Raw genomic sequence first — 26,528 nt, 5'->3', positions numbered from 1 at the left:
TTATTCTTTTGCTTCAGTGCTTCTTTCAAAGCATGACTCCAGATGATGGAAGCGAAGCTGATTCTTCAACTTTTCAAACTCTTTGTGGAGTGACTCCATCTGTAGGTTGAACTGTGGATACCGAGAAAACAGAAAATGTTTTTTCTTTTTTAAAGAAACCAGCATCTTAATGTAAAATTCACCTTGGATAAGAGGATGCAATATTTAGTAAAAACTGATTCACTGTGACAAAATAAAGGATTACAGGGCTCTAATGTAATTTACGAGAAAATCAAGGACAGCAGGAAATCTATATCCTTAGTAATCAAATGCTACAGAGAACTCACAGAGAAGCTGTTTTTGTTGTTTTATATTCAGTATTAATGTTGCATGTCTACTTTTTCTTTTAAAAAAATCACTACTTAATATAGAATTTAAAACATGGATAATTAATAGTAAATCACTAACCGCCCCACTGATATGTTAAATTACAGTGACTGACAAAAACAACAACCAAACTCACCCGTATTGCATATTTATAAAACTTCTCTGCTTCCTCCTTTTTGCCAGACTGAAAACAAAAGGTTCATCAGTGTTAATTGAGTTGCAGACCATGTGTTTAGTTATGTAAGTAAGTAAAGTTTGTTTGTATACTCCTTTTCAAGACAAGTGCTTTACACAAATATTAAAAATACAGTCAAACGAACACACCTGAATCAAGAAAAACAACACAAAACAAAATTTTTACCAAATTGCTGGTCTGAATAGATGCATTTAGGCATTTTTTTTAAAGGAAGCCACAGAGTCATTGGTGTGCAGCAAAAGCGATAAGCTGTTCCACAGTTTTGGCACTAAAGTCTGGAAAGCAAAATCCTTCTTAGTTTTCATACGGGCATGTGGAATCACAAGGAGACCTTTATCTGCAGACAAGATTGAAAAGATTGATGATATAACTAGGGGCCTCATCTTGTAAGGTCACAGAAGTAAGAATCAAGATTTTGAACTATCTAACAATGAGTGAACTTATGAGTTTGAGTTAAAAGTGTTGAAGCAGCATTATGGACAGATTGGAAGCAATTAATAGATGCTTTAAACGGGCACAAAAACAAAGCATTGCAATAGTCTAGGCAGGTGGAGATAAAGGCATCAACGTGCATCTTCAGTAGTGGGCAGCTACCAATCCTGCACCCGGGAAGCAGTGTGTAGAGACAGTACCTTGCCCAAGGTACCTCAGGGTAGCCATTCGGTGGATTTGAACCCCTGACCGCCTCCAATCACGGGGCGAACACTCTACCTACTGAGCTATCGCTGCCCCATAACAAGGGACTTAAACCAGATCCTTGCAGAATGCCACATGGAAATGCAGCCGTTTCAAACCCAAAATTTCCCAATGAGGACAAAAGTGTTCTATAAGCAAGAAATGAAGTGACCCACTCTAAGAAAGAGCCAGAGATCCCTACCATGTAGTTTAACTGTTGGACTAAGATTTGATGGAGATTTGACATTTCAAAGGCTGAGATAAGGTCAGGCAAACCAAGGGCTGGCTGAGCAATCACCCTTATCCGCAGCCATCCAAAGATCGAAACTTTAAGGAGAGCTGTGGAGTGCAACTTCCTAAAACCAGACTGAACGTTAGCAAGAATATTGTGCTTCTCCAACACCTTCGTGTCCCAACCACCTTTTATTTTTGTTTTTGTAATACTTTAGCAATTTAGGAAGTTTTGAAACAGGTCTATAGCTGGTGTTTAGTGTAAGGTCCAGATTTAGCTTTTTCAAACCTGGTTGGATAACCACCTGTTTAAAGAACTCTAGGACACAGCCTGACCACAGAGGGCCAAATGGAGTCTAAAACTTAAGACATTGGCTGAGTTTGCTGAGGGTTTAATTTGGAGTAGTGTTTGACATACATAGCTAAAGAAAGTGGGTGAAAAGATTCTACAATTTTGGGATGTGTGAGAGTTTATGATCGAAAGGGCGATCTGTGGGAGTTGTAGTCCTTATCTGAAAAACCTGGTGTACTTGGTGTTGGAGGAGAAACAATGTTATTCTCAGTGTCAAATAGAACCTTGGCATTCCCTTTTCCTATTGTAAATAGGACATTTTGTGGTTTTCCCACAGGTACTCAGTCTTAAGGCAAAGCCAACTAAAACTGCAAATAGATTTAGTGATCCAAGGAGATGATTTAGCGATGCTGTCTTTTCTAATTTGTGGAGGTGCCACTTTGTCCAGTATCTTTAAACACCGCGAATCGAAGGAAGCAGAACTCAGTTCCATGTCATGAGTCACAATCAGACTACTGATTTCTGCAGATTTTTGAATCACAGAGTCAGTAATATGTTGTGAGTACTTCACATGTGCAGAAGACAAGGTGTCAAGGTTAAAAGAGAGCTCAATTAAAATACAGTTAGTCACTAATATTAATTGATACTAATCAAAATGTCCTACTTCAAAGTCTGCATTCCTGAATTGATTTTAGCCATTTATCATATTGATCGACATGCAGCGTCTACTTGCACAAGCATTTCCCCAAATTAATTGGTGTCTCATTAAAGTGTGTTCAGTGACTAAAGCATTGGCTTTACCAAAGGGCAAAAGGATGGATGTTGGCGTTAGATTCTATGGAGGTTAGGGCTTTTTACTCTGAACCCATCCCTCATCCTGAAGAGTCATTTATTCCAAAGCTTAAACTGACTCAATTCTTACCATAACCCTAACCACTCAGCTCTTCTGACTCCTGTAGATTGTTTTTTAATTTCTAACAAAGACACGCTGTTCTGTAGTCTTCATAAAAGGGGATGTGTCAGGCCACTGTGCGCGAGATTATCTTGAAATACAGACGGAGGACATTAATAATGACATTAATAGTGTTTTATCATCACTCACCTTGAGGCAAATGAGAGACAGGTAAGCCCAGACCTCTGCATTCTGGTTGTCCAAATGGTTGGCCTCAGTCAAAGCTTCCTCAGCTGTACAAAACTCCTCCAACTAAACAGACACAGAAATGCCCACTGAAACAACAAAGGGTGACTTCCTTTCAAAACAAACAGAGTAGGGCTCCCAACTATTCTTTTAAGCTAGTATTTCAAAAGTATTTCTTTTAACAATAGAAACAGGAGTGTACTTAAAACCTTGAACCATACACTGAGTGGAATCACAGGTTTTACAATTTTATTTTATTTTCCATATAACAAAAATAATTCTGAAGGCACAACATAGAAGCTTTTTTTGAGTTTAATGTAATTTCAATGTTCTGAAGGTAAGAGTTTTACCCGGTAACATGCACCGCCCAGGCCTAGCCAGGTCAGGCAGGATGGAGACTGTTCACAGGCCTGCAGGTACACAACCTTGGCTTCCTGAAACTGAGAGTTAAAAAAAATAAGACAGAGTTACACTGTATAACTTTGTGGTTTCACATGAGATGTTTTAAGTCACATTTGAGTTTTGCTGTTATTTTCCAAGACATATGGCTGGTCCATTTTGTTTCTTTCTTGAAAAATGCATGAGGTAAACTCTCACACAGTGAATAGATGCTAGCAGACCCAGTACACATGAGTAACTGTCTGACTGATCAGACAGTGATGCCTGTCTCAATATCTGACCTTCTCCTGCATAAAGTAGCTGGATCCCAGGCGGAGCAAGACAATGTGAGAGTCTGATGGCTTCTGCTGGAATTTGAAGCTCCACTCGTAGCTCTCCTCAGCCTCATGGAACTCCCCTCGTAGATAGTGACAGTGACCATTCCAAGCCCATGCATCAGGATCCTGGTGAGAAAGTGGGCAAGACTCTTTGGGTCAATAGTCAGCAAAGTTGCTTGATGAATGCTTCTTCTAGACACATTTCTCAGTCTGGATGAAACTTATTATATAAACTGCCCAGGGTTCCAGGATTAGAAACGTCAATGTTCACGTGAAAGACCACCTTATAAAGTGCTTCCAGCTGAAATGATGAGGGACAAAATTCATGCTGCTTGTTATGTGAAAAATCCGAAAGTTGCGGCTGAATTAGACAAATACAGTGAAAATCTTATGAAGTGTCAGTGTTCCCCTATGTGTTGACACAGACTGTGTGCACACAAAAGACAAAAGAAAATAGTGTTGTCAAAAATGACAATAGTGTTCCTATTTTTCTTATTTGTGTGTTGTAAACTTTATGAAAGAACTAAAAAAACCAGCACTTAATCTTTTGAGTTTGGTATATGGCGGGGCGCAGTGGACACCCAAGTTTGTAAATGCAATAACTCAAGTACGAGGCAACATAGAATTTTCAAATCAATACCATGGTTGCATCTGCTGAAAATCTCTTTAAGGTTTAAATCTCAGGGATCTTGACTTCAAGGTCAGAGCTCAACTTTTCTAAAAAAAAAATAAATTAGAGGATTTTCACATTTATAACACAGGCATGTCTACTAGGAGGCTACAGGGTAGCACTATGTTTAAAAAGAATTACAAACAAAAATTAGCTGATGCTTAAAGCTGGTTTATTTAATATACATCCAATTTTTTTTTCCAATTTGTATCGAATTAGGTCCAGGGTGGAAAAGTTATGCGATGGTTTGCATCCAAGGCAAACACTTTTTTAATTAGGCTGACAAATAAATGTTGGTCATTTTGAGGTCCTGTGGTAGCTTCCATTAGTTGTTCAAGACAACTACGTCTCATATGAAATAGTAATTAGTGTACAAGCCAGAGTCTAGAACATGATCTAGTGGCTGACCCTGCGTGTCTATGATGAATTTCAAAACATCATATTCATTTTCCACAGGGTAGAGTGGCACCCCTGTAGCAAGCTCCACAGTTACCAGCCCCAGAGACCACATGTCTATTGCTTCATTATATGTATTACCAAGCATAACCTCAGGTGCACTATAACCAACTGTCCCCACACAGTCACCAGGAGTCACTGTAGATGCCGGCTGTGTGTGTACAGCAACCATGTGTGAAAAGTCGTCAATAAAGAGATGCTGAAAAACATGTTCATGTAAACATCATTGGGTCTGCCGTGATATCTTTACAATAGGACTTCTGCTCCTGAACCTCTGCACACAGCGTCTGCAAATCCGGGCTGTATGAAGTAACTTTGATCTTTACGCAGGACTGTAAGCTGTCGTCTGTGAGGTATGAGGGATATTTGTTTTTAACATAGTTCACGGTGGAGAATAGCTGCTCACATATGTATGTGGATCCGAAGATCAACAATCCACAAATTAGGCATACTGGTAGGCCACTCTCATCAAAAATAAATTCAAATTAATCTACGCAGGCATCATTAAATGTTCTATTTTCTTCAGATATTTTTCTTTTCTTACATTTCTCCATACTTGACCTACCTGGGGTTGAACGTCTCAATAAATGCACGGCGTTTCAGCAGGTATACCAGTATCCGCTAGTGTGGCGCTTATTTTGAGCGACGAAGAATAATGAAATATAACTTTATTTTTATATTTCAAGATCACAATAATCTTCCAATTTAGAACTACAAGTTAAAAAATAACTAACACAAATAAAATACACTTCAGTTAAATGAATATAATTTATTTTCCAAAACCATGCGGAGCCGCAGTATAAGAACAAAAGAGCCGCATGTTGCTCCAGAGCCGCAGGTTTCCGACCTCTGAACTAGAGCAATGATGCTGGAGAAGACTAGATGTTAGCTTCGGTGTATATCTGTGCTGTTAGACCAGCAGAAGGAGAATGATCTCAAGAATAAAACTAGGTCTGATTTCAATTCACTTAGATTTTGGGAATTATTTTTATAACACTCAGCTCCTTACAAATTATGTATATTATGTGTAGTAATTGATCCTACACTGGAATGTGTTGTCATGCATATCTATAGAAGGTGAGCATCAAAAAGTAACAGTGGCTGTAACTGATTACTTTGTCATATACAATAAATATGCACCTTGAAAATATAAAAATAACAAATATATTTATTTATTATTCATTTGTTTGGTGTTTAGTGAAGATAAAAAAAAGAATAGCATGATAAATTAGACAATAAATTGCAGGTTTCACACTTTACAAACAGAGCACCAAATGCTTTCTGGAAAAGTAATGCCCTACATGCAGTTGAACACTCATGTAATATTCCTCACCCAGTCGATACTCGTGTTGTAGCCAGAGGTAGTGTGGAAGTACCTGATCTATGCTGGACAGTGCCTCTTTGAGGTTGGCAGCAGCACTGCAGTAGTCTGCTTTAAGCAGCTGCAACTGGGCCAGATGAATGAAGTAGGAAGCACTGCGACCGCCATCTGAACATAGGAGCTCCTCAGATAGAGCGACTTCTGCCATCTGACAACAGAAAACAGTCATCTCTGAACAATTTCGGCTATTGCTTTTTTCATTTGTTTTATTTTTTAGACATTTATTGTTCCCAATATTACATAAGACTTTTTTTAAAAATTGCAAAAATATAAATAAAGAGAAAAATCTAATCTTTTTTCAAAATGATAAACTGCAACTGATGCTATCATACTTTCATAAAACACATATCACTAACACATGTTTCTAAAACCAAGTGTCTTTTGAAATTGCAGATTGCCATATGTAATATGCCCCTTTTTGTGCGGTAACAGAATAAACCGATGGTCACGTTCACACAGTGCTGTACAAACCAACACGCTGGGTATGTTTTACCTGCAGTGCATTGTTCTGCAGCAGGAATTGGATGATCTGTGTGTAAATAGTAGCAGGAGCTGATTTCAAGCTGACACTCGGTGCTGGAGGCTCTTCTTTCTGCATCTCTGAATCCTGGTCAACAAGTTCTGGGTAAAGGAGAAAAATAAAGCTACACAGTCAGATAAAATCAGTTACTCCAAGGGTTTATTTTCTTCTGCCCTATGCCCTTTGGGCTGAAGTGCATGAGAGCTCTAGCAGACAGAGTAGTAACAAAAGTAGTTCCTTGACAGGGAGATGGGGCTCAGGGGAACAGAATGGGTTGAACTCATGCATAGACTGGCATTATTGCACTTGACACTGTCTTGTATATGTCTGTATTTCTGTTTTTTTGTTTTCCTCACCTTGCATAACTCTGGGAGAGTTTGTTGTTTCATCTGCCTCCTGCTTGTTCTCTTCCTCTTGGTGTTTCTCCTCCTTGTCTTTCTCCCCCTTCTCCTCGCTCTGCTCTTGCTTTTTTGCCTCTTCTGCATTCAACAGCTTTGTGGCCTCCATAAAAGCCCTCGCAGCCTGGATGGAGTCGTTCTGACCCACATGGAACAAACCTGGAGCAAACACCCAACAAGGTTACTCCACGTTCCCCAGCATGCATCCCTCTTCCACTATTGTTGTGGGTGTTTAGGTTACAGATTGTTTTATATTCATGTTTTTTTGTTTGTTCATCATTTTGTCTGTTCAGTCTGTGTCAACTCTTAAAGAGACCAGTCCAGGGTCTACCCTGTCTCTCACCCTATGACAAACTGGGCTCCACCCAACCCTAAATTGAAGATGATGGTTGGATATTTTAAAGACAGATTTACAAACCAACCTAAATCTATGAAAGTCACACACAACAGTCAAACTGTCTTGAGTAACCTGCGGGGCCTCCATTACACTGGGGGTAGACAACAAACAGTAATAGCTGCTGACAAATGAAGTTTGGTAGTATCATTTTGCTGTTCACTGATACAATAGCAGCAGGAAGCAAAACAGATCCTCATCTCACCCAGCAGTGTCCAGGCCACCACGCTGAGAGGGTCTAGGCTGGTGGCTCGCTCAAGGAAAGTCTGGGCCTCACTGTAATGCTCAAACATCACTGCCAATACCCCACACATCATCAGGCTGGAGCAAGAAGAGGATAAAGAAACATCGGTCTTGAACTCGTGAAACTGTTTGACGACCTGTTTTTTATGCTGCGGCTCGCCTCCTGACTGGCATTAGAAAGCATGCCTCTATCACGCCTGTTCTTATTGATTTGCATTGGTTACCCATAAAGTATCGCATTGAATTTAAAACATTGTTGCTCACCTTTAAAATGATAAATAATTTAGCCCCTCGTTATCTTGTCGATCTTCTTAGTCTATATGTCCCTGGGTGAGCCCTCGGGTCTTCAGCCCAATTACTCTTGGCTCAGCCTAGATCTAGACTTAAATCTAGGGGTGACCGTGCTTTTGCCCTGGTTGCACCTAATCTGTGGAACAACCTTCCTATCACTATCCGTGCGTCAGACTCCATTTTATCTTTTAAATCCCATTTAAAAACTCACTTATTCAACATAGCTTTTCCATCTAGTTAGTGTCCCTATTTTATATTTGGTTCAATTTTTTATTTATGTACTTTATCTTTTAGCTATATCTCTTCTTAGTAACTTTGTTACATAGTTCTTATATTCCCTACTTTGTTAATAGTCTATTATTTAATCATGTCTTAATTTTCCTGTTTTTATTGTAAAGCACTTTGGTGTACCGCTGGTCTTTTAAACGTGCTATACAAATAAAGTTGTATTGTAAGTAACCACTGAACCATGTTCCAATAAAAGATAAAACACGAGCAGGTAGGTTCATTGCTTGTGACGTCAGAAAATACAGTGGAGATGAAGAATACTGTGACAGGAAGTAACTCTAAATATCTCTCTTCCTCTGTCAAATAATAATATACAAATAATATACCATCATGATTTAGAATTGAGCTGATTGCTAGACTATACTTATACACTCTATAATATTTAGATATATATATAATATGCAGGCTAAAATAATTATTCAATAATTAATCTCTTATTAAATTAATGATTTGCTTAAAGTGAAGATCAATATTGTAAGGAGTGCATTTCTAACCTGGGTTGGTGCACTTGGTCGATAGACACAGCATCATGATAACACTCTTTTGCCTTCAGGTAGTCTCCGGTCAGCATGTACAGGCCCCCCCACTCAAACATATAGGTGGGCTCATTTGGGTGCCTGACCACTAGCTGCAGGTTAATAAAAAAATATCAGAAACCACTTCATCTATTTTAACAACCATTATCATTATTCAGTGCTGCAATGTGACTTGTGTCCACTTGACGAAACAAAAGAAAAACATTCAAACATAACATTATTATAAATATTCTTGAGAATAACAGACAAATATAACCCAGTCTTTATATGACATTCTGACAAGTAATTAAATCTGTCCGGCAAATAGTTGTCTGTCAACCTTATTCTGTTTTTTTTTTTACATAAATCTTCCTGATTATTTATTTTTTTCGCAATGAGCTTTAGAGCATTGTTATTATACCTCTTTCCAGTAATATGCAGCCTGCTCGTAATTCCCAGTAAGCTGTGCCTCTCTGGCAAAATGTGAGAGCTGAGAACAGTGTAACTGGATGTTATCTGGGTAGCCCTCAACAGCATCTGGAGAATAAATCTGTTAAGGAAGTAAGGATAAAACAAAAAAGTCAAAAGATGTCCTCACAGACTGTATATGAAAGTGTGTGTTTGGTACCTTGCTCATAGCAACGTGCATCTCATCAACCAGGTAGACATAGAGTTTGCTGGCAAATTCCTTCAGCTGTTGATCATCCGTGAATGGCTCTGTCCGCCTCATCTTGTCACGTACGATCCTCACCACCGCATGCTACAAACCAGAAATATACACAAGCCGTTGTGGAGAAATAATGACACTAATGTAGAAGAAAAATATGACCAGAACCATTAGATCGATCCCTAAAAATAGTTTCAGTGTCCTTGTAAATTTCATTAATCCATCATAGATGTGGGCAGTTGGTCTGACCTTCATTTGTTCCTTGAAGACAAAGTATCTCCCAGAGTCATTGAGCGCTCCTATCAACTGAATCTTCATTTTCTCCAAGCTGTCGTCTTGGGGAATTTCACAACTTGTTCCAAATAGTTCCTCACACTGTTCTGAAACATGGGACACCGTGTTTGCTACCTGCCTGTGGAAGTCCAGCACAGCCTGCAGGAGCACACACCGGTGGAGAGAATACATCAAGCATGCAAATCTCCTCGATTGGGCAATTCATTGTGTGTGTGTGTGTGTGTGTGTGTGTGTGTGTGTGTGTGTGTGTGTGTGTGTGTGTGTGTGTGTGTGTGTGTGTGTGTGTGTGCTTTACTCTTTCTGCTCTACTAGGACCAGCTGGACGTTTAGGTTTGGGAGGGATCAATGCCGTCACCCTGCAAGAAACACAAAAACATCTCAATACACTCACTCATTTGTGTTTCACAGTCAGTCAGAAACAGAGGGGGCAACTACTAAATTTAACACTTACGTGTGTGTGAAAGTGTTGATAAATGTATAACTCTATCTCGGTGCTACAATCTAATAATGGAGCCAAAAGAAGCAGGTCAGACTCAGTCACCACATGGTTTAATTAGCACATTACCTTTGGGCTAGCTCTTCTGGTGATGGTTTTGGTACCAGCGGTTTCTCCAAGGCTATCTCAATGATAATATAAGTTCTGGCCTCCACATACATCTGCCATTAACACAAGTGAAGAGTTAAAGTTTTCCAAATTTCTGCTTAAACAGAAAACACATCAGCTAAATACGACTTTATAATATATTGCAGTAATAAGGATGTGCAGTAAGTTTGAGCATCTACTGCTGCTGATCTCTGCTCAGCTGTACTAAATTGCAACTGGTACTGGAGTCTCCAGTAAATTCTCCTAATCAATGTTCGCTCTACTTATTCATGTTTCTGAGCGAACGCACAAACTCCCTGAGCGATCCCTTGGACCACTGTGAGCAACATCAGACGTGTGCACTGCGGTCACACCAGCATCGAATCCATCCAAGTTACATGGTTTATTAAAATAATCAAATTACAGCATTTACATTTATGTTAGACTACTTTTAATTAACTGCTTTAGCCCACTTACAATGAAAATTTAAACAAATCTTGTTCATGACCTGTGTAGTATCTTAACACTATTGGAAGTAAAAATAACTTAAACCCCAATTTTGAAGACACAACTTTTTTTTGTTTTGTTTTTTTGTTTTGTTTTTTTGTTTATAAAGCTCTGACTTGTATTATGAGTATGAGTCTGTGGTCTGGGGGAGAGTCCTGTAACTCTCTGTCTGCAAAATACAGTATATACCAGTGTTGGGCAATGAATTATATAGTTACTTCTTCAAAAAAGTAACTGAGTTATGCAAACAACAAAGTTTTTTGCAGCTGTTTACCTAAAAATGCAGCCAAGGCATTTTTTTTAAATAAACATTTCAAATTATTTACAGAACAATCAGCTGTTCTGCATCAAATTTGATGCCACACAAATTATTTGTGCCACCCCAAAAATAATTTCAGTCCACTACGAGATAAAGGAGAACAACAACCTGATACCTGCAGGCCTGACAACAGGAGATGCATCACTGCTGTAACACCTGTAACATTCAGCAGTTGTTCTGACACACACAACAAAACTATTGACTGCAATACACACTAACTATACAAGATTTGCGCTAAACGTCGCCACGCCGCTTTGCTAGCTAAAACACCGGTGTCGGCACATAAGGACGCTGTCATAGCCTGTCAACGACATTGATTAGCTGCGTATATACGAATGTGAATCGCATTATTGGCTGGATCCCATATGGGAGCAGCCAGTCATTTACTGACTAACACTGCAAAACAGAATTGTTAAAGTATTGATTTTAATTTCAATTCAGGTTAGATTTTTTTGTGTGTGTGCGCAACGCAGATTTTCTGTGCGCAGAGACCGTGCCAGCAGTGCGCAATTGCGCACACGCGCAGCTTAGAGGGAACACTGATAATTTTATTGATTTCTTCGCTAATGCTGTGCAGAGTTATGTTGATGTTTACATGGAGCTTAGGGTTCCCTCGGCATTGACTTGTGGCTCAGGTTCATATAAATCACTGCAGGCCAGCTGCAGTTAATGGCACAGCTCCTTCACTGTGATTTGCATGTTGCTGATATAATTTTAAAAAACTTTATGTTATGGTCTAAATTCTTATAACTGAAGTCAGGTTTAATTGTTTGAGGGGGGGAAAGGAACTGTTGGACTTTGCTTATGCTGGAAAACTTATAAAAACTCTAAAGAATTATTCACTTGTGACCATCAAAACTTTTCTGACCTTTTTGCCTTGCTCATTGGAATCTGTGGGTCCCTTGTTGCTTCCATTCATGTTCTTTCCTGCTTTGTTAGAGCTGACAATATCTTTGGCCTGGCTGGCAGCTTCCTTAGCTTTTTCCTTTAAAACACTGATGCTTCGCTTGGCCTTTGAGTGCAAGAGAGGTTAAACAATTCACATAGCAATTTAACAGCCCTATTTAAATAAAGGCAATATCAACTGCAACCCCAGAGTTGGAACACTGTGTAAATTGTATTTATAAAGAGAGTAAAATTATTTCCAAAATTCATAAACCCATATTTTACGCATAAATATACATTCTCAGTTTTAATATTTGATTTGTTTTCTGATTTTTACTGTGAATAAAATATTGGTTTGTGAGATTAACTAAGTACTCCATTCTGTTTTTATTTATATTTTACAAGGAAACCAAATTTAAAGCAAATGAGTGATGTGTGTGTGTTACTGGAACCTTATTCAGCAAATCTTCCTCAGAGAAAGGCTGAACGCTGTATGCTCCTCGGATTCGCTGGACTCCAGGATACAGCAGCTGCCCAAAGTCTATAAATGCCAAACCATGGTAGGGGATTTCTGAGTCCTCAGCACCTAACTACACACAAACACACACAGGTCTGGTCTGGTCTCCATCTCAGTTAGACTTAAAATCACATGTTGTTTTTTCTAAGCTTATTGCATATGATATCCTAAATACTGGAAATCCAAACACCAAAGAAGAGAGAATAAAAAGGAATACTAACCTTTGATAATGGAGCCAATGACCTCATGATCTCCACTGGCCACAATCTGCTCTTAGTTATCCTTTGCTTCAGCCTGAAATTATAATCAGTACTGATACACACATTTTTATATTCTCTCTTTGTGTTTTCCATCATCCTAGAGCAATTCACCAAAGGCATGGAGGGTGCAGCCCAGGGGACATCCCATTCCCACCTCCCAACCCAGAAGCACCCATTCAACCTATATCGGCTTACACTGACATGACTGCCTTGATCTTTTTTTGTTATATTAAAAGCTTGCTATATTTTTGGTAACCCTAATCTTGTGTGATGTAATAACAAAACACTGTGAGATGCGAATCCCACTTTAATCATGTTTAACCTACCCTTTCATGTGTATTACAGTTGTTTTATATTATTATTTTTTTCCTTTCTTTATTCCTTTGTTTTATTTTTGTTTCCTAATGTGTTGCAAAGACAATGTCATTAGTTGGCCGACAACATGAGAGATGGGGCACAGTGGATGGAGGTCCAGGACCACCCCGAGGTACCACCACAGCCCAAACCCACCTAGTGAGCAACTCCAGATCCCACCAGTCCCAAGGTCACATATTAAATTGTTCTGGCAAAATAAACAACAACAACAATTGGGGCGATCGTGGCTCAAGAGTTGGGAGTTTGCCTTGTAATCGGAAGGTTGCCGGTTCGAGCCCCGACTTGAACAGTCTCGGTCGTTGTGTCCTTGGGCAAGACACTTCACCCGTTGCCTACTGGTGGTGGTCAGAGGGCCCGGTGGCACCAGTGTCCGACAGCCTCACCTCTGTCAGTGTACCCCAGGGTGGCTGTGGCTACAATGTAGCTTGCCATCACCAGTGTGTGTGAATGAGTACTCCCATATATCATTGTGAATATTGATGTGACAATAAAAGTGATTTGATTTGATTTGATTTGATTTGAATGGGTGGATGACTGGATTTGTAAAGCGCTTTGGGGTCCTTAGGGACTAGTAAAGCGCTATACAAATACAGGCCATTTACCATTAAACAACAACAATGATAATAATAATCAACATGATTAATTCAGAAAATGGGTTTAAAATGTTGATAAATACAGCTCTATTGTCTTTTTGCAAGAATGTCATGGTTTCTAAATGTGTGTCTTCAATGAGAAGGTTTGTCTGGATGTTAATATGTAACTATTTCTTTGATTTCCAGTTAAGAACTATTGTTGTCTTGGCGATACTTAGAGAAACAAGGAGTGGATTCATGTATTTGTTTGAGAGAGTTTCAACTTCAGTGCTACTGCCAAGCAAACAAAGGGTTGGTAAAACAGACTAGATTTCTTTCACCGAGGAAAAAAGGTGTCATTTTGGAGAATGTTGACTAAACTGTGATAAAAAAAAATTAAATTTTTACTATGGATATTTCACATTTTCGTTGTCTAGCTGTAACATCTACTCTTACCAGTAGCGTTTTATAGTGATACAGTTAATATTGAGCATAATAACTGAGTTCAGCTTATTGGTGCAGCCCTTCACAACAGTCCCAATTTCTCATGTGGGCCTTTGTGAAAACCACTGCACTAGTTGTTTTTTCTTTCATACATTTGACCTTTACTCTAAGCATTAAGCCTATTTACTTACTGTATACTTGCACAGATCACATGCTCACTGTGTGCCTAAAATCAGTGATAAGATCAAATTCCTTTTTCATTACTTTCTGATTTCCTTGCATGCCTGAAATGTTCTGAATAAGGAAATCCTGCTCTTAGACTCTGCTATAACATGTGTTCTGTAACAAAGAAACTGGTGACTGACTTTCCCTTTCTAGATTAAATTCGTAAAATTGTAGCCAGCAGGTAGCATGGTGGTCCGGTACACAGAGAAATAAAGGAGTGATTTGCATGCTCAGCCTCCAACCTTGTAGTTCCCCCTGCGTCCAGAAAGCAGTACATCTCTGTGTCCCAGCTCACTCTGTTCTTCGTGGTCTCTGCCTCATCACGAAATGCCCGGTCCTGTGGGAACATTTACACCACAAGCCTGTAAATAAGCTTTCACATGCTGTTATCTTCAATGGAATTGTGGTTTTTGGATTATCTGTGGTTTTCTGAGATTTCTGAGTTTTTGTCTTCCTTTGAGTTTATCGACATTGATTCTTGGGTTTTATTATTTTCCTCAGTTCTTGATTTGTTGAGTGGACAAATATATAAAGAGGGAGCTGTCAAGCAGGAGGAAAAGAGTAAGACCTCAGAGGAGGTTCATGGATATAGTGAATAAGGATATGAATAAGGAAGCAGAGTCTGGGGATGAGGGGAATGACCCGCGAGGTCACTGAGGCAGTTAAACAACTCCTTGGTGGCAGAGCCCCTGGTGTTGATGAGGTCCGCCCCGAGTTCCTGAAGGCTCTGGACGTTGTAGGGCTGTCCTGGTTGACACGCCTCTGCAATGTTGCGTGGAGATCAGGGGCAGTACCTGTGGACTGGCAGACCGGGGTGGTGGTCCCCATGTTTAAGAAGGGGGTCCGGAGGGTGTGTTCCAACTACAGGGGGATCACACTCCTCAGCCTCCCTTTTTTTCTTTTTTTTTTTGCCTGTCCCGTTTGGCTCTTTTGCCATCAGAATTGTTGTCTAAAGGCAAACAAAGATGCCCAACGGATTTACTTTACCAAATTGACCATCCCAGCCTTGCCGTAATGGTCCATTTGATTCACCTTTTATTGTTTATTTTATTTTCACTTACTGAATACGGGACAGACTTGACTGGGGGAAAGAAGGGGAGAAAGAAAGAGGGAAAGAGAAACAGCTGAGAAGAGGGACGGGGGAGAAGGGCAAAAAACATAAACCAACAGAACGGGCAGAGAAAAAAAATGCATATATCAATCACCTGGATCACCTGCTGAGAAAGAAAAAAGAAAACAAGCAGAAGAGAACAAGAGTAATAGAATAAACAACATCACAATGATATATGGGAATATGACAGTAAATACTAAATATTAAACATTATTGTGCAGCACATAAGATCAACAGAACACAGTGTGCTTTGAGGTAGGAGCCAAAAAGGGTGTAGTTTGTGGGTGTGATCACCCGTGTGTACACCTGTGAGCATGGACGCGCTTGTTTTTTGTTTTTTTTAAAGGTTCCTTCATGTAATAATCTGCTAGAGGGTGTGGGGAGCCACAGCCCCGTCCTCCAGGGCATGAAGCAGGTATGGAGGAGATCAAAACTCCAGACATCCAGAGGCCCCCAGAACACAAGAGACCAAGGAAGACCAACAGAGGGGCAGCCGCGCCACTGTCCCAGAAAGAGCTGAGGAGAGTCCCAGATGAGGGCTCACTCAGCAGCCGCGGAGCAGAAGCCAGGGGGAGTTGCAGTGACGCGCCCGTGAGCTCCGCCGGCAGCCAGCCGTGCCTGAGTGACCGAGCCCCAGGCCGAGAGGCCGGGGGCACCCCACCTCCGAAGTGGCCCGAGCGAGCCCCAGGCTCCAGGCCCCGATAAGCGGCCGCCAAGGAGTGAGCCGGTGTGTACCTGGACGCCCATCCCCGGACACAAAGAACCACCAACGCACCGATGTCTGAGGGAGTCCGCCACTGGCAGGGGAAGTGGTGGTAGGGGGAGATAGGCCTCCAAACTTTGGAGGGCCTGAGATGTCCCCAGAGAGGTGGCGCCTGACACCCAACCTGACATATAGACACAGACGTACAGGCACACACAGATACAAACATCCATTCCCACCCTCATGCTCTCATATGCACTTACTCCACACTCAACCAACATGGAGACAGACATAAAGAGACGCTGTACACACGATCACACTCCCCAAGCGTACTCTACAAACCGGGTCTAGGTACCCTTGCCCCTGGAGGGGGGAACTGCACCTAGACCCAGGTGGTGTTACCCTTTTCCCTGCGGTGGGGGGAGGCAGACCGCCCCGACTCCGCAGCAGCAGGAAGGCCCCACACTCCAGACCGCAGTCGGACGGCCAACTCCTCCTCCTAGCCCCCCCGCTCCAGCAGGTCGCAGAGAATGGGGGTGAGAGAAGACTCCAAACCTCCCTCCACCCGCTCATTGTAGTGTTGATGCATGTGTGTTCTAAGGTGCATTTAAAACCCAGGAGGGCTTGGAGCTACCTGCCAGAGAGCAGCAGGTAAGCGCATGGTCCCTCCCGCTAGCCCTCAATGTCTACGTGTATTTAAAATTGAGAGGTGGGCAACGACGCCAGGGGTGGGGTGTACACCCTGATGGTACTTTGGACTCCGTGTATCGTGCCCACCCCCAAGATCCTATATGTATGTGTAATGAGAGTGTGAGTAATGTGAATGTCTAAGTTGTGGGATAAAATTGAGGCAGAGGTAGCCAGAAGGGGACAGAGGGGGGGTAGCCTCCTCTGCACCCTGGTGACATACCCCTACTCCAAGGTCCTGCATGTGTGGGTGGTTGTGGTGGAGCGGGAAGAGGGAGGCAGCTGGAGATGGGGAGGGAAGGAAGGGAGGGGCAAGTGACCCCTCCCTGGGGCCAGCTCCCCCGCTGACCCCAGTAGGCACCCCCATACTCCGCGACCCGCCAGGGAAAGGGGGCCCAGGCCCATCCAGACCGGGGCCCAGTGCAGCAGCGCCTCCCGGCCCCACAGAGCCCGGGACAGTCCACCCAACCCCACCACAGAGAAAACTGCACCCACCCCACCATCCACTCATCTTCCAGACTACATAAGACAATAAACACCCAGGCTGAGATCTTCCTCCACCTCTCCTGTATCTCCCCCTCCTGCAGAGGGAGCTCCTGAGGAGAGGAAAGCTCCTGCAAGATGCTACAATCTCCCCCACCAGTTGAAGAGCCCCCCAGGTGGCTCGATGCACCGGCGGCACCCTGCTCCAGGGCTGGGCCCCCATGCACCCACCCGCCCACAACCCCGGCAACACACCAACCAGGACCCAAGCCCCCAAGGCCCGGGTCCCAGCCCAGAGACGGAGCGCCCCCAGAACCTCACGCCCATCCTGGACCCACCCAGGGGCAGCCAGGCTACCAGGTCAGTAACCCACGTCCGTCAGCACAGACCCTCCCCTAGCCCCGCTGCACACAGCCACGAGGAAACAGTCACCTCAGAGCCAACAGAGCCCCTAACCGGACATGACCGTTACCCCGGGTTGAGCCCCCCAAGGAAGATGCCTCCGGGGAACCCCCCGACGGCATCAGGGGCAGTACCTGTGGACTGGCAGACCGGGGTGGTGGACCGGAGGGTGTGTTCCAACTACAGGGGGATCACACTCCTCAGCCTCCCTGGGAAAGTCTATGCCAGGGTGCTGGAAAGGAGAGTTCGTCCGCTAGTCGAACCTCGGATACAGGAGGAGCAATGCGGTTTTTGTCTTGGTCGCGGAACACTGGACCAGCTCTTTATCCTCTCGAGGATACTTGAAGGTGCATGGGAGTTTGCCCAACCAGTCTACATGTGTTTTGTGGACTTGGAGAAGGCATTCGACTGTGTCCCTCGGGGTGTCCTGTGGGAGGTGTTGCGGGAGTATGGGGTGTCTGGCCCATTGCTACGGGCCATTTGACCCCTATACAACCGTTGTAAGAGCTTGGTTCGCATTGTCGGCAATAAGTCGGACTCGTTCCCGGTGGGTGATGGGCTCTGCCAGGGCTGCCCTTTGTCTCCGGTTCTGTTCATAATTTTTATGGACAGGATTTCTAGGCACAGCCAAGTGGCGAAGGGCTTTCGCTTTGGTGGCCTCAGAATCTCATCTCTGATTTTTGCGGATGATGTGGTTCTGTTGGCTTCATCGGGTGAGGGCCTCCAGCTCGCACTGGAACGGTTCGCAGCCGAGTGTGAAGCAGCGGGAATGAGGATCAGCACCTCCAAATCTGAGGCCATGGTTCTCAGCCGGAAAAGGGTGGAGTGCCCACTCCGGGTCGGGGATGAGTTCCTGCCCCAAGTGGAGGAGTTCAAGTATCTTGGGGTCTTGTTCGCGAGTGATGGGAGAAGGGAGCCGGAGATCGACAGACGGATTGGGGCTGCAGCTGCAGTAATGTGGACGCTGCACCGGTCCGTCGTGGTGAAGAGGGAGCTGAGTGTAAAAGCAAAGCTCTCAATTTACCGGTCGATCTACGTCCCTACCCTCACCTATGGCCACGAGCTGTGGGTAGTGACCGAAAGAACGAGATCGAGGATACAAGCGGCAGAAATGAGCTTCCTCCGAAAGGTGGCTGGCCTCTCCCTTAGAGATAGGGTGAGAAGTTCGGTCATCCGGGAGGGGCTCAGAGTAGAGCCGCTGCTGCTCCACATCGAAAGGAGCCAGCTGAGGTGGTTCGGGCATCTGACAAGGATGCCCCCTGGGCGCCTCCTGGGTGAGGTGTTCCAGGCATGTCCCACCGGGAGGAGGCCCCGGGGCAGACCCAGGACACGCTGGAGAGATTATATCTCTCGGCTGGCCTGGGAACGCCTTGGTGTTCCCCCGGATAAGCTGGAGGAGGTGGCTGGGGAGAGGGAGGTCTGGGCCTCTTTGCTTAGGCTGCTGCCCCCGCGGCCCGGCCTCGGATAAAGCGGATGAAGATGGATGGATGGATGGATGGATGGATGGATGGATGGATGGATGGATATGCTAAAGGTTGGTGTCCCTGTTAGGGACAGGGATAGTTAGAATCTGATCCAGTTCATCTGATCCTTATTACCCATCTTTGTTAGTTTTTGTGTCTGTCTAACCCTGTAATGACACGTATATCACATTTGATGGATGAAAATTTGTCTGTTTTTCAGAATTCTACATCAGTGTGATGTAGTGGATGTAGCAAATACGATAAAATCCCAATCTAAAATTCCATGTGTCTCATATGTGCAAATTAATACTTTATTTCCTTCTTTTTAAAAGGGAAATAAATGGCACGGTCTGTAGTACGGATATGGACATTACATTTATTTTTATTGCACAAAAGGACAAGAGCACAATCGGAAAGTGCAAACTGCATCCAGGAACTTGTGTTAGCATTATGCTGCTTTGCAAGCATCTGTACAGACAGAATGGTAATGCTAAGCAGGCCGAGAACCCAGGGCGATGTTAAAGCTGAGTGAATGTTGACACCACCTCAGCAGGCACACCCTGAACTTCAACAGGTAAGAAACTGATGAACAAAACTGATTATCAAATCTCGAGGTCACTTTAAGAGTGTTTTTAACTTTCTTTCTTTCTTTTTTTTTGCAACATTCCAGCTAATATTATTGGTAGTATCTGCAAGCTGCATTTGTATTTACCTCTCGAGCAGTCAGCTCACCATCCTCCTGATCAATTTCCTCTGGCTTGAAAAAGACTCCAGGCAGGAAGTGGTTCTCTGGAGCTAGTGTGTCCCTATGGGGCCTCTTCTTCTGACGTTCCTTTTCTTCTCCCTGCCCCCCTGCCTTCAGCTGCCCTTCAGGGAACACTAGCACTTGGTCTTGCTGGGAGCAAAGCAGTAGTAAAGCTACATTTGTCAAAAACGCATCACCCTTGGAAAGATTGACATTTTAAGCTAGTGTGAATAGAGCAGTATGCCTTAAGAGGCCACATAAAAAGCACAGTATAACACTCACGTCTGCAGTAAGAGGGATCTCTAGGGCAGCAGTGTATGTGAAGGTAGTGGGAGCAGGGCCGGATGGCAGCATCCATGAGTCTGGGACAGAGTAGGCTGTCTCCAAAGTTACCTTTAGTAGATTAGAGGCTGAGAGGTCAGCCTCGGACAGTATTGGATCCAACACACTGACACTCACATCGAGGGTAGGCACCTAAAAAGCAGAGCAGTTTATATTTTTCATTGATATACTGCTTTAACCATACTGAATACAAATCCTTAGGTCCTAAGTGCTTTTCAAACCATAATACACAACACTAAACAATTTCCTGAGTGCAATGAAAGCTCATTTTATCATTATATGTAAATTCACATATTTAACATATAATACATGTAAGTGGCTGTTTTTTTCTCGTTTATCATAACCCAGCAAAAAAATACTTATGTTTAACAACACCTTAAAACGAACATGTTCCTCAATAACAAATAACAAAATAAACCAACAAAAACATATTGCCACTGAAAAGGATAAGAGGACTCACTAACAGTTTATACAGCTTAGTTTGTTTTTTTCTGGCCTGTTGCACTTTTTATCTGTTGTATTTCTATCTGTATTTTATTTGATGCACATCACATTTTATTTGTAATCTAACAACAAGGTTGTTTAGTATTAGGAGTTGAACCTTGCTAGCATAGCATTTCACATGATAAATGAAATGAAGTGCCGGTCTTTGGCTTTCTCACCATGAATGTGTTAATTAGAAAAGCTGTTGGTTAATTTATAATACCGCAATACCACATTTAAAGTGAGAGGTATTTCTCAAAGTCCAACTTGCATGGGCACCAGAGTTAATACCCTCCGATGTCATGCTCGTTGCTGTATGGATGAAGCTACTGTTAGCTGAATTATTAAACTGATTTTGAGCAGCAACTTACCTGTGATGTTGGTATTTTACTTTTTCTTTACCAAACTCTATGACTAATTTGGACTTCTAGTCATAAATCTGTAGAATTCAACTAAGGGGGCGCAGGGACTTTTAGATAGACCTGAACCCCTGAAGGCTCATCTGAGGGATATTTTATTTATGCTTACTATAACTGTCCCTGTAGAGTAATGGGATTACCTTCATTTTCCATTTAAAAACTGCTTGGCTGGATCCTTGCTTCATTCTGGTTGCACTCCTATCTTTGTTGGGGAACTGTGGGCAATATGGATACACTCTTAAAACAATGTAAAAAAAACTTAAATTGTGAATTCTATTTTTCAACTGTCCATTATCTTTCTATTGTTTCTAGTTGTTATTTTACACATTTCATATATAACTAAAGTGTCTACATGTCTGGAATTAGTATTGATTTAACAAAACACACTGTGTGCTTCTTAGGCTTTGCCAAATGTGTTGAATGCATTATTTTAAAATGTCTGCAAAACTAATATTTGGAATCTCTTTTTATATACTCAACCCAACCTGTCAGTGGGTTAAAAATACTAAATACTAAACTTTTTTTTTTTTTTTTTTACCAGATACCGCTTGAGCCTGGGAGCCTTATTTTTGACCAGACAATAAATAGTCTCAAATTGTGGCATTTGTTTTGGTTTAAAATTGTACTTTAGCTGTAACCATCGAAAAAAGGCAATAGATGCTAAATAATTGTAGAGTCTGTGTTGGTAATCTAGACTTAATAATATAATAAGAAATAATTGTTTAATTGTTAATTCACTTTTTCAGTCAGAACTATATGCAAGCATGTCTGATCAGTGCTGTTTTTAAGTTCATTTAAAGATGTTCAATCTTTTGTCAATATTAAAAATACACAAAAACACTTGTAATTTATTTGGGTTACTTTGCTATGTAAAAATAGCAGAGAGTGTAGTCCAGGGGTCAGCAACCTTTAACACCCAAAGAGCCATTTGGAGCCGGTTTCCATGCAAACAAAAACGCTGGGAGCCGCAAATACTTTTTGACATCTAAAATGAAGATAACACTGTATATATTGTTTTTTACCTTTATGCTTTGTGTGAACAACTAAGGTGTGTTGCTTATGAAATCCATGAAGTGCTACAGAGAAAGTTACATTTTATTTATGTAATTAACACATTTTTAAATCTTAAAGAAATATAACAAAAGGAAAGACACCCAGCTGAACTAAAATGATCCAGCAAACAAAAGATGCTGTGAGCCGCCACCCTTATATCACCTTTGGGATTTTGGAGCCTTGACCTGACTTTTAAAAAATAATTGGAAAAAAAGCACTATGCTGCTAAAAAATGAAAAATAGATATTTGCAAAATTCTGTCTAAATATGTATTTTACCAGGTTAAGGTGTGTGGCGGGGCGTGGTCTGCAGCGCTGCTGCAGGGGAGGCGGACGCACCTGAGCGGCACCCGGAATCACGCCTCGCCGCCTTAAAGTCTGTGCTATCTGTGCTGTTGTGTTGGTGTGTGTCGGGCTGTGAGCTGAAAAGCTACAGCCGGCTGTATGCATACAGCAACCATGTGTGAAAAGTGAGACATGCTGAAAAGCATGTTCATACAAACATCATTGGGTCTCCAAGAGAATGACTGCAGAGTCCTCAACTGACCTTGAGGCCGGTGTCCTGGGCAGATTTGGCCCGGAGGTTGGGCACCGAATTGACAGAGACTGTGGATGAGAAACTGCACTGACCTGAAGACAAAGAGAAAATCACTCTAACAAATGAAAGTTCTGCTCTGCTAAGAAAAGCTCTCTGAAATGAATTTTTGCTTTTCTGACCTCCATACAAAGCAGCTGTTAGCTGGGACGATATGCTGACTATATCAGAAACCAATTTTGAAAAGGGATCACTGCTAGAACATGAGCCCGGTATCAGAAATTAAGAAAATGTAGATACTGTAGGTACACTGATGCTAAAGGTTGGTTAGAGAAAAAAAAAACTGCCAAATTAAAACTAGATTTTGCATTTGGAGTGTTATACTCTAAGTGAGGGAAAATAAAATTACTTGTTTTCAGTTTATAATAGAGCTTAAATTTGTTTTTGCAGCTTTGAAGGTTTCATATGGCTAGCTCCAACAGTTATGAAGTTAGGGGCTCAAAAATGTACCACATTTCAACCCACCTTCCAGGGCCTTTAATTCAGAAACTTGTCATAGTATGAATTTACATTTTTTCATGAGCAATAAATAAGTCATCTGATTATGAAGAAGCCAGGTGGGAACTTTTGTCAGATCTGACTGATCTGGTATGGAAAGACCGGATAGCTATAGCTGTACCTTGTAACAGTGGTAGAAGGTCAACAACAGCCTGGCCCAGAGGCACTTGTCTTGGTTCATCATTCTTCTCCTCAGCCAGGACTTCTATCACTGTCACTGACCACCACAAAACCATATACATTAAACACAACAGTGGACATTTTTAGCAAGTTTGGTTATCAAGGAGATTCCTGTCACCAATTACACAAGGTATTCACAACAAAAATGTAATAAAAAAAAAAAAAGCAACAAAAAAAGTGTTGATCAAACTGAAAGAAAATAGAATGAAATGAAATGTTTCAGCTGCTGGTTAGTGCCATTTTCAGTTTCATCATATTATCAGAGACAGGAGAATATTTCAAATCTCGACTTACATACAATGGGTTTTTGGGCAATGTCACTGAGAGCCTGAGCGTCGTTTGGCCAGCGGAAGATGCAGGTAAATTTATAGTCAATAAAGTCCTGCATGGGGTTACCCTGCTTCTCATCTGACTCTCCCAGCAATGTTCCATCAAACTCAACCCGCACCAAACTCTGAAAGCTGTCTCCTTTTTTTGATTGCTAAAAAGAAAAGTAAAGAAATACATAGCAAGCTGTAAACATTTACTTAAGATTATATCACATTTTAAAATAAAGCTTTAATTACATTAAATTTACTTAGATACTTGTTGAAGAAGTAAAATGTAGTTAGCATAACATCAAAAGTATATTCCACCAGTCTCCATGTAAGCTATTAGTACCGCATGCTACCAAAGCCTTCTAAGACCTATAACTCGGGAAGTTGTTTGCTTTTATGTCTCTCTTTGGATAAGTCAATGTGAATTGAAACTAGAAAAGAAGACTGTGTGCTAAAAGCAGTTTTGCTGATAAGAAAACAACTGTTTATGAGATATGGGACTGAAAATATAGAGCGAGCTGACCTGCCCAAATACACATAAGCTAACTTTGAGTTTTCTAATTAGATCAATGATGGATGGTCAATGATGAGAATGAAAACTGACTGACATTTTACTATGACATTATTAAAATAGAATTTTAACTTCAGTGCTTTACATAACTGCATACAATCTTGAACGAAATAATCTTGAACCAAGTGCTACTTGTGTTAAATTTTACTTTGATATTTGCCCATTTACTTGAGTATTTTTTTATATATTTGGTGGTAAGTGGTGGTAAAAGTTATGTAACAATACAAGGAGAAAGAAAAAGAATAGCCACCTAAAATATTTGCAATTTTCTTTTTTTAACAAACACAATTCTAATTTCATGTAATGATAAAAAACCGAACCAATTAAAGATAACAAGTTCATTGGGAAGCTCTAAAAAGCTTATTGAGAAGTCTTAAAACAATTAAACAGATATCCAGATATAGATATCCAGCAGCTCCATTTAAAAAGCAAACATTCCTCCAGTCATAAATAAATAAAGTTCAAAAGAGGGATACACAATACAATACAATAAAAGATTGCAAATGGACTGGTTCTTACATAGCACATTTCTACTCTACTTGCCATGTGCCTCATTCATACAAGCGCTTTTTAAAAATACTTTTTCCTCAAACTAACACGCATACACTGATGGATGATGGACTTTGGCTTCAATGCCTTTCCCAAGAACACTTTGGCATGCAGACTGGAACATCCAGGAATTGAACTACCAACATTCCAAGTACTAGATTACTTGCTCACTGTTTTAATGGACTGATAACTAATAAATGGGTGGGGGGTGAGAGGACAGAGGGTACCTGCCAGCCATCAGAACGTGGAGAGGGTTTCTACTGTTGTCCATTATAGATGACTTCCTCTTCTCTATAAATTACATTCTCTATATATTTCATCCCTACATATATATGTACTGTACTGAATCGCACGAACATAAGGATGATGAAATCTACTGCAACAAAATTATAGCTACATATATAGCATGCTATATTCCTATACTGCACTCCAGGTTCTATGAATAAAGGAATATTACAGCTCTCTTAAGGTGAGCTATAATCTTTTACTGTCAAACAATAACAGCTTAGAAGTGAACACCTCAAAGTTTCTTTCGGAACTGCTGGACGGTAATGTTGGGTTATCAAGGTAATTTGTTGCTTCGTGAATTTTAAGGTAAAAAAAACTTCATACACAACACGTACCTAGACTTCCGTTAGACTGTTATGCCGCAGTGTTAGCAAATTTCACAGGTTTATGGGGATCATTTCTAAGTAACGGCAAGTTGACTTACCAGGTCATTTCCACGGTTTATATGTATTTTTATACTCATGCTGTGTCTTTTCGTGTTTCCTGGAGCCTCCATTAAAGGTCAGTTTGTCGCACGGGGACGCGTTTCCATGGCAACGATACCTCTCGTCGCTCACAGGCGGCGGCTCTGATATGGTGGGTTCAACGTGAACTCGAAAATGCTGAACAATATACAACAAGAAGGGCAAAATTAACTTCAGATTCAAGTTTACTGTTACCAGTTCAGCGACGCGGTTGATAGGAATCTGTCCTAATGTGCTCATATATACCACAACACACAACAAAGCACAGCATGATACATGGATACATGTACTCAATCAACTCATAAAAGTAGTGCCCTGTTTCACTGTACCTGTCTTCAAAGTGCTTTTTTGTGAGAGGTTCAGCTAATATTATAATATTATAGTACATGAATAGCCTATTATGCATGTCATTACATGAATGCAGCGTCATTCAACGCAGATATCTTATTCTTCTGCAAAGATATATTCAAAAACAAATATTAAAGAAATATCTTTCGTATTACAGGCAAATACTGCTTTTCACCCTCGGTGCATTACACATGTGAGAGAATCGATTTTGTACTCGCTTTTATTCAGGAAAACATTTAGGAAACATTTTGTTCTGTAATAGTACTAGTGAGACAGCAGGGGTCACTGCTCACTACAGGGGAAACATCCTGGTGGCGCACTCGTTTTTAAGCTGTTGTGTGTGAAATACCTTGAGGCATTGGGAGTTTAATTTGCTTTTTCTGTGTTCTTCCCATAAAACTGCAAAAATT

The 26,528-nt window shown here is 41.5% G+C and overlaps 1 protein-coding gene across 1 annotated transcript; it reads right to left on the bottom strand.

Annotated features, from left to right (window-relative positions):
- cfap70 (cilia and flagella associated protein 70) lies at positions 1-25,802 on the bottom strand. Its single transcript, XM_085357316.1, has 26 exons — positions 25,731-25,802; positions 23,876-24,062; positions 23,523-23,618; positions 22,856-22,938; positions 21,397-21,471; positions 20,295-20,486; positions 19,980-20,162; positions 14,661-14,755; positions 12,764-12,836; positions 12,478-12,615; positions 12,009-12,152; positions 10,297-10,388; positions 10,027-10,087; positions 9,687-9,869; positions 9,399-9,530; positions 9,192-9,320; positions 8,750-8,883; positions 7,639-7,754; positions 6,998-7,198; positions 6,615-6,742; positions 6,117-6,269; positions 3,579-3,740; positions 3,249-3,338; positions 2,863-2,964; positions 503-550; positions 1-111 (listed from the first exon to the last, which is right to left on the bottom strand). Exons 1-26 carry the CDS (start codon positions 25,800-25,802, stop codon positions 1-3), a joined length of 3,180 nt encoding a protein of 1,059 aa, XP_085213442.1.
- Between the last annotated feature and the right edge of the window lie 726 nt (positions 25,803-26,528).

The sequence above is a fragment of the Diplotaxodon limnothrissa genome, linkage group LG1 (genome assembly GCF_057381915.1).
Source record: "Diplotaxodon limnothrissa isolate DT_005_m linkage group LG1, D_limnothrissa_male_GT1.1, whole genome shotgun sequence".
Classification (NCBI taxonomy): Eukaryota; Metazoa; Chordata; class Actinopteri; order Cichliformes; family Cichlidae; genus Diplotaxodon; species Diplotaxodon limnothrissa.
Note: the sequence above shows the minus strand (reverse complement) of the source record. Positions and strands in the feature narration are given on the sequence as shown.